The sequence below is a fragment of the Anomalospiza imberbis genome, chromosome 12, assembly GCF_031753505.1.
Source record: "Anomalospiza imberbis isolate Cuckoo-Finch-1a 21T00152 chromosome 12, ASM3175350v1, whole genome shotgun sequence".
Classification (NCBI taxonomy): Eukaryota; Metazoa; Chordata; class Aves; order Passeriformes; family Viduidae; genus Anomalospiza; species Anomalospiza imberbis.
Window position 1 is genome coordinate 6,609,094 of NC_089692.1, and position 8,910 is coordinate 6,618,003.

The 8,910-nt window shown below is 39.5% G+C and overlaps 1 protein-coding gene across 3 annotated transcripts in view; it reads right to left on the reverse strand.

Moving 5' to 3' along the window:
* Positions 1 to 269: 269 nt before the first annotated feature.
* URI1 (URI1 prefoldin like chaperone) overlaps positions 270 to 8,910 on the reverse strand; it is a 41,515-nt gene continuing 32,874 nt past the window's right edge. For all 3 annotated transcript variants that reach the window (XM_068202581.1, XM_068202583.1, XM_068202582.1), the window contains exons 7-11: positions 6,774 to 6,954; positions 5,925 to 6,198; positions 5,208 to 5,350; positions 3,349 to 3,607; positions 270 to 1,085 (exon numbers count right to left, since the gene is read on the reverse strand). In XM_068202581.1, the coding sequence (XP_068058682.1) occupies positions 897 to 1,085; positions 3,349 to 3,607; positions 5,208 to 5,350; positions 5,925 to 6,198; positions 6,774 to 6,954 (1,046 nt within the window). In that variant the 3' untranslated portion in view covers positions 270 to 896. The remainder of the gene's footprint in view (positions 1,086 to 3,348; positions 3,608 to 5,207; positions 5,351 to 5,924; positions 6,199 to 6,773; positions 6,955 to 8,910) is intronic.

Genomic DNA, 8,910 nt, shown 5'->3' on the forward strand with positions numbered 1-8,910 from the left:
GGCATTCCCAAGACAATTACAATGTTTTCTGAGTATACAAAAGAACTAGGAGATTTTGTAATCAAGAGTCTGAGTTTATGCTTCTCTCCTTAAGAGCATTCAATTTCCATGGACATTCATTAGCAGGAGGTTAAAACACAATGGCAGAAGAGAATGGACTGCTTTTATGTCCATGTGGTAGTAAACACTTCAAGCTAGAAATGCGAGTTCAAAATAAAAACCTCTCTGTGGAGCTTCCAAATTAGTAGTAAAGCAACAAAAACCACACGAGTTTCACAGCTTTTTTACTGAAAATTTAATTTTACAAAATACCCTTTTCCATCAAAGAAACTTCCCTGCAATGTACATGAACCTGGCATTTTATAGACCTGTACAGTGAGATATCAGAGAGGTTTGAAAGAAGGAAAAAAACTTTTAGCAGACACCTAGTTGCAAAACCTACATCAACGTGAATACAAGTGCGTCTTAAAATGCTAAAGCAAGTAATGTAATATAATTGGTGAATCTATTTGAAATGTGAAAAGTTTCCTTAAAATGGTCCATATGGTATGTAGAACATCACAGCTGGCACAAAACTGCCTGTATTTAGTTTTAAACACAAAAACAATGTATGTAAGGAACAGTTTTTGAAAAAGAACCCAAGTGCTGCTATCATAAGGCAAACATATACAAAGGTGCTGACAGCACACAGGGAAACCGACAAAATAAGATGAATACTCAAGTGTTCAAACACTGAACTGTTTGTTTTCCTAATGCTGCCAGTAAACGTCGAGGAGATAACGGTGCCAAATTACCACAGGACACCCTGGTAACGGTGGGTGCTACGGAGAAGGCTTTTTATCATCCCCAGAGAGGTGAAAGCAGGCAAGAGCGCTCGTGCTTGGGCTCAGCAGCACCTACTGAGTCTGCTGCATCCTGGCAGCTCTGAATTTGGAAATCCTCTTGATAGGTTCTTCTGGGGCGTCAGACAAAAGTTCCTCTGATTTGCGCTCCAGAATGGTCGGCAGCACGGGGTGAGCGAGGACTGGGTGTGGTATTAAGGAGGGAGACAAAGGCTCCTTTTCTATGACAGTTCCAGAAAATGCCTACAACAGAAGAGAATACTCAGAATGAGCTAATAAAATGCAAATGTGAAGCTATGCCCATAAGGTCATTACCCTATATTAGCCTGATTAGAATTGTTATTTCTTCTAATCAAAAGTAAAGAAATATCCTTAAATCAATGATTGTTGCCTGCATAAGTAACCACATTGTAATTAACCTCAAAATATAGCTTGTTCAAGGATGACTGAATGAAAGACAGTATCTTAAAAGTACTACTTAATCTCATTCCTACTGCATAAATGATGTAAAAATTTGCTTCCTCACTGAGACACGCTCAAGAAATAAAACAGCTTATGTAATACAGAGTTTTATTTTGGATAAGAAACGGAGAGACTTTGCAAAGTTGATGTCAGCATTTCCATTATATGTCATTTTATGACTTAGTATCTTCTAATTGCATCAAGCTGAAGCATTGCGTATGAAGTGGCAGGCACATATTTTGTTTCTTCTTTTCTGCCTACCAAATATGATCAAAAAATGGTGAAAGCCATTTATATTTAAGAGAACAGCAAACTTGCTTCCAACTACTTCTCTCTATAAAAGGCCTAATAAAAACATCTAATGTTTAAAAATTGTAATTTATACGCAGCTAATTATGTGACAATCCTTTTCAACTTAGCCAAGAAATGACCATGATTCCTGGAAAACAAGCAGCTCAGAACTACTTTTCATAAACATATTTAAGAACAAATCACTCCACTATGTATTGAAAACAGAGAATTCAGAATGCCCAAGGACAAGGGGAAGCAGCTCACATCCAAGGTCTGATGCTCATGCTGGGCACAAAGGAATGCACACCAGATTTAGTCACTATGCTTAGTTCTGCTTTTTCATAACTCAGTTACCAAGAAAGACAAAGCAAAACAAACAGGCCATTCTCTTCTTGCAGGACCTGCAAAAAAAGCAGTGTTTTTTTGTTTTCTGCTCCAGTAGCCCAAGTGTGCCTAAAGCTGTGCCTGTACAACTCTGTTAATCTAACAAGAAGCTCATTTTCAAAAACAGGTAAGCAAAGCACAAACTAAGTGATGGTGTTAAAATTAGAAATAAAAATTTAGTGTGTTGCAAATTGTAATGGAGAAATAATGGATTTCAAACACCCACAAAAACAACCAAAAGCAAAACAACAGCATTTAGGGAAGCATATCTGACTGGAGTGTTTTGCTCAATCTCCTTCAGTTGCTTAAAAAATACATTACATTGCAGAGAATAATCATGCCAGATGCAGGTAACAGACTGATGGGTAACATATAAAGTGTACTGAGATGCTTTATAAAAATAGAGCAAATATATTCCAGAAAGTATACAATGTGGAGTGCTAACTCCATAGATAAAATTTCCATCATGAATCTTCACATCCTGCCTGGATTCATCTGAAGCTGTTTGCATGAAAAATGGTGATAAACAATAGCTTTTACGAGGAATTCATTTCTTGTCAAAAATAATTTTTGCAAAAATAGTGCTTTCATTGAACTTGTCCATTGCACTGGGAACTACTGAAGACTCAAGTTTTATCTAGTTTGAAAAAATTAGTGTTAAGTTCTTACAAAACAGAAATGAATACGCTATGCCACAAATTTCTACATTTAATTCTTGTATTCACCCAGTCACTAAGCAACTGTGTATCTTCCCTTACATCGTACAGTCTGTCTTTTGTGACGAAGCCCCGAACTTTCCAAACACAAGTAAACAGATCTCTTTGGGATCACTAATGGCTTAGTCTGGAATGGGATGAGAAGGGGTGCAATGCTTCCTTCTACCAGGCAATTTCTCTGCTATTGGCACAACAAAATAGTAATTCAGCCGGTATCTATGTGTTTTAAACTTGAAACACTCCTTGGAAATTAGCTGTCTAGTAGTGCAAGACGGGTTAGAGAATCACCTCTCCTCTTTGGTAAGTTACAGAGTACAGATTTCCCTCTTTTTGTCTAAAATCCTACTGTCTGTCCTGCACTGAAATGGTCAGGATAACACAGCACAGAGGTTTCAGTAACACCATTGAGTGACCACTTTGTTGGATCTTTATGGAAGAGCTTCAAGTCTTGGGGAAGCCACATGAGCAGCTCCTCCCCTCTGCCCCTAGGATGTCTGTGACAGAGGCCTGTCACCTGGTATGTCCTTCTGAAGCAATCTGGGAAGGAGTTAGAATTATTTTAAAGAAATAAAACTGATGGTATAGACAACTAGAGCCATTAGATTTCTCATTTTCATCCCTGCCAACAATCAATAATGAATTAAAAACTGTACCTCAGTTGCCCCTGAAGAGGGAGGAAGCTTTTTCGGTAGCTGCTGCTTCCCCTCCCCCTCCTCTTCCTCGAGGATGCCTTCGCTGTTGTCGCTCTGAGTGGCTTCATCACAGCTAATACTCCTCTGAACTCCTCGTCTGTCATCAAACTCAGCAGCACTGTTCTCACTGGTATCGCTGCAAACACTGTTCTCTCTGCTTCGAGACTTCAGAATTGATTTACGAGGGACATATTCTCCATTCACAACATCAACAAAGACTCTATAAAGGAAAATGTTAGCTTTAATAAACCATTTCAGGATCAGATGACAAATTTACAGTGATCTTGCTTTGTCTTTTGTACAAATTAATTATGATGTGCTTTCCCAACTTTTTCGCTGCAGAATGACAATACTGTACCTTCAGAGGCACTTTATTTACCAATGTACAAGAATCAATTCTGCAGAGTGAATGCTGTTATGCCCTTTATTCAAGCATTAAGTTGGTACTTATTTTCAGCAGAAAATGCATAGCTCTTTGAAAAATGTTACAAAACAGAAAGGTGTGAGTTAAAAAAAGTTATAAAAAAGGTAAACTAAATGATGACCAGGCTTGTTTCTGTAAAGAGAATCAGATCACAATCTGGGAATGTTTTCTAAGTCCTTGTCAAATGTAGAATATGAAAACAAATACGTGAAACATTCATTGCACATGGAAAGGATGGAGCTTTTTTCTAACAAGTGTCATAATCTGCTTTCAATTAGAAACAAAATTTAAAAAATCAGCTTGTAACATCAGATCAACAGGAAGACGCTTTTCAAGTATTAACAGACTGTGAACTGACAAAGATGGCTCTTGTGCTCCCTCTCCATGACTTGAGAAAGTCAAGGGTGGGTGGAGGAGAATGAGAAGACAATGCCAATTTTATCAAACTCATAAAGGAGGAGCCCAATGACTGGATGAGTTTTAAGGGTGTTACTTGTTTCTAACAGCTTTATTCATCAGGCACTTATGGAAATACATCTCTACAGAAGATGGAGTTTGCAGAGCTCAGAGAGAGGAGCACAAAAGAATCTTTTGCTCATCTTCAGCCCTAGCAGCTGCAATTACAGGACATGGTTTCACTTTTCACATTTTGTGACATGTTTAACATATTTACGTACCCAAATACACAGACATACAGTGGAATTTTCACAACCACTTAATCAACCAATCCAACAGGTGTCTGTGTTTATCCTTATAAACCTTAATACTTGTTTTAACTATCCTGTCACCTTAGTGTTTTGTACAATCCCCTAAGCCCAGCACTGTTTTTCAAGTTCTCTGTGTGTGGGTGTCCTACAGGTGAGCAGTACCTTTTATGGAGAATACAGAAAGTGAAAGACTGAGGCCAGGAAGAGGGAACGCAAAAGAAACTATGCAAACAAGGAGCTGAGTATGTTTTGAAGACACAAAAGGGAAGAGACAGAGTCCAGCAAATCAATAACCAGGAAAGCAGGAGTATTACAAGGGGTAGATCTGGCCAGTTCTGTTTGAAAACAAACACAGAAAAAAATGGCAGGGAATTAACCAGAACACATAACATAACTGCTGCATTCCTTTCTGAGGATGATACATACTGGCAAATTTACCTCCATTTCAGAAGCTCTGAAATAGCAGGTAAATGAAGAATTGCTATTTGGAAAAGGAACTGTTAAGCTTAGAAATATTTTATGGACACGAAAGCACAGCAATCATGCAGAAGGCACAAACTTTCATTTTTAAGTAGTAAATTCAGTTCCAGCTGTTCCGTTCGGGAAACTGTAGGTGGGGTTTCACACTCTAGGTGAACAGAAATGAAAGAAGGTCTGCTCAGGGGAAAGCTCCACCGTGAATTACCCACCGGTAAATGTCCGCTGGGGTTTTGATGTTGGGCAGCTCTGGAGCTGCATGGCCATTGCCACTGCTGTTCCTCCTTTTACGCTTGGCCTCTTCTTTCTTTTCACTGAATTTCAAAGTAGTATTTTTTCCTGTGTTTATTCTTACCTGAAAATTGAACACAAATGATGGTCTAGACCATAAAATCAACAATCACCAGGCTGCAGATCAACTGATTCCTGACGTTCTCTTACCCAAGCAGCTGGGGACCAGGAAGCATAGGTGAGTTAAACAAATGTATGAATAGTAACATTCATAGTGTGCACTGTTTATTCTCTACCACTTGCACTAGGCTGGGGCATTTCTTTGCCCTCATGTGCACATATTTTGCATATAAAATATGACGGTCTGCTTATTCAAGCTCTGCTCAATAGCTGAGCTGTTCAAAGGTCAGATTCAAGGCAAGTAAGAAGTCATTTAAAAAACTCCTAGACAGGATACTGCCTTTTACAACAGCCAGAAGCCAGAACAGCAAGGTAGACATCTGAAGATCATTTTTTAATACCATATTTAGGACGACAGGATCTAAACAGTGGGGTTTTAATCATTTGAAGAAAAACCAAATGTCACCTCCAGCTAGCAATCTACTACATCTACAGATCTAAAGTTTTCAGGTTTACATCTGGCATATGTATTTTATGTGATCTCTTGAGAAAATATAAAAATTAAATAAAGTACAAACCCTTTTAGGTTCTACAGTGTGAGAGAAAAAAATAGTTGGAACAGAGTTATCTCCAACATCTCTGTCATCTTCATCATCGCTGTGATAATAAGTTGAGCCATTAATGTGGCCCACAAACAAGTCTGAATTTCCAAATTCTTTATGGAAGTTGCCCTGAGTAATACAGTCCTCTGCCCTACATGTCCCATTCACATCTGTGTCCTTATCCTCATCCTCCTTCTCCTCTTCAGAAGAGGTTGCATCTTCTCCATTTGTCTCAACTGTATCAGGCATCCTATGGAATGAAAAATATCTATTTGAACAGAGGCAAGTCATACTCTTGAGAGACACAAACATACAAAATAATGAACTCGCCTGCATGTAACTTTCTTTACCCAGGTGCTGTATTTTTAGACAGACAGTGCAACTTCTTTGTGCCTTCTAACAATGACTGCGTCCTTCCCACACCAACTGGAAATACCAAAACTGTGACATCATGGCTAACAACCCATGTATTGCTTGCAGATCGGATAGATCTAAGGATGTCATAGGGCATTAAATGTATAACTCCCACATGGAAAACTACAGATTTTCATAGCCTGTGGGAAATGAATTTCACTTCCTCCTCTTCATCTTAAAGAAAAAAACCAGAAGGCTGGACTGCTGTAGTTGCACAGAGGCAGATTTTAGGAGCTCTGGCGTTGCAGTGCATGCTTTGTTCATGGCCCACCCTTCTTCTACCTATGATAATTTTAATTCCATCTGTGTGGTCAGCTACTCGCCCTGCTGGTGAGACCCTGTGTGTACCAAGAGCCCCACACTCACAGCTCTCTGAACTCCAGTCCTGCCTGTGCCACAGCAGCACTGTACCTGTCAAGTTCACCAAGGATCTCTTCTTGTCTCTCGAGCTCTTCTAAGCGGGCCCACAGTTCCTCCTCTGACTGAAAACGACCCATTGGTTTTGTATCATTTCCATTTGCTGGAAGATCTACCTCAAAAACATTTGATACTTTTGGCTTTGAATGAGGTCTGTGAGCAGTTCGGCATTTTCCTGTGTAATAAAAAATAAGATGCGATTACTAAGGCGAGTGACTGAAAAATCCAACAAAAATATCCAACAAAATACATTTGAGGGGTGGGAAAAAGCCCACAAAGGAACTAAGGAATATGGGCAGAACATTTTCCATTTCAAACTATTGTTTAACTGTTTAAGTGAAACTGTCAATGAACCAGAGCACCAGCACAGGGTAATAGTCTCCGGATGTTACAGAAATACCGAGGCAAAGCAGAGATGTTTATGTACAAAGCAGGAGACACTGATCCTGTGACAGTTTTATTACAATGTGGGGTTTTTTACCTCTTGTGCCAAACAGTAGATTTTGATTTGATCTGATAGATATTAACATGTGAATGTGGCATTTGCTCACTGTCCCATTAACAGCCGGTTTTATTAACTGGGAAAACAAACCTGGTTTGTATTTTAGCTCATTTTTAATAGTCACACTCAAAGAACAGAGTATTTCTTTTTTAATTTACAATGAAGACCATTAAAAATTATCTCCAGAGTTACCAGGAAAATCTGATCAAAATCCAGTCATTATCAATCACTTATTTAGTGAAAAAGACCCACTCTGAAAATCGTACAAAAACCTGCCTTTCAGAAATAATAAATATAAACCCCATTTAAAGCCACAGAGGTGACCTGAGATACACACTTGTGAGCAAATGGTAGTCAGTGACAAGTTCCTGCTGCCATTTAAAAGCCTTTCTCCCTGGTAAAACAGTGCATCCAGTGAGGATGGGGAATACCTTTTCCTGTTTGAGTGCTGTCTGGCACATAGGGAACAAATCCTAATGCTTCAGCCCTGTCTGGGTGAAGGGCAGGCCTGTGTGTTTGACCCCTTCTCCCTGAGACCAGCACTGCCAGGGCCACTGCCTGCTCCAGAGAGCTCCCAGGCAGGCTCCCAAGGGAAGCTACCTGCTCTCTGCCCATCACCACCCATCAGCTCCTGCATCTCTTCCCAGGAATGAGGACCCATCCCCTTCCACCACTGCCACAAATGCAGTGGGACTCCAGTGGATCTGTGTGTCTTTCTGAAACTGCTTTGTGATTCCAATCAACAGCAGTACAACGTCTTCGTTACTCAGCATCCTTTGTGTTTTAAAATCTCTATTAACCGACTGTGCAGCCATTTTTTTAAAATTTTAAGAACTCATGGCTTAAAGATATCCTTATTCAAATATGTCAGCTTATACTTTAATCCTGAGTTAAATACAAATTCAACAGCAACATTAAAAAGCAAACAGGTGACTACAAGTAATGCTGGAATGTGTGTCCCCTACTCTTCCATGGGATAGCACTTTCCATCATCTCGTTAAGAAAAGGCTGAAATGTGTTTTAGTGAGATTTGAATATAAATCGAGGTAAGCCAAGCAATCAGAGTAACTTGTGAGGATTTCATTTGCTATAATTACAAAATTAATAAATAAAATTGGAAGGATTAGTTAACAATCTATTTCAATTTGATTGTCAATTTGTGCCCTCACAGTTTCTGTTACCCTTCAGTATTAACCACTGACTTGACCACCAAGGTAAGCACACGGCTTCCTGAACACCAGCTAGTGTTCAACACGCCAGTGATTCTCCCTCCTAATTCAACACAGCTTCTGTCAGTTAGGAAACCAGGTCAGATCAAAAAGACAACGGAGAGATAACCACTTTCTGCTCCAACATCTACTGTGCTCACTCACTGATACCTCAAAGCACCACCATTACCTTAATACACTAACCAAAAAAAGTGAAATAGTAAAATCCAGAAAATGGAGAGGTAGCAAGAAACTAAGAAGATGCTGAGGATGCTCGTGTTTGCCTTCCTCTGAGATACAGCCCATTTCCACATGAACAAAACCAATTCTTAGACTGATGAAGCCCAGCCTGCCTCAACCACTAAGTTGGGTCTCTTAGCTACTTCTCTCTCAGTCACAGTACAGATTGGTGCTGAGAGAA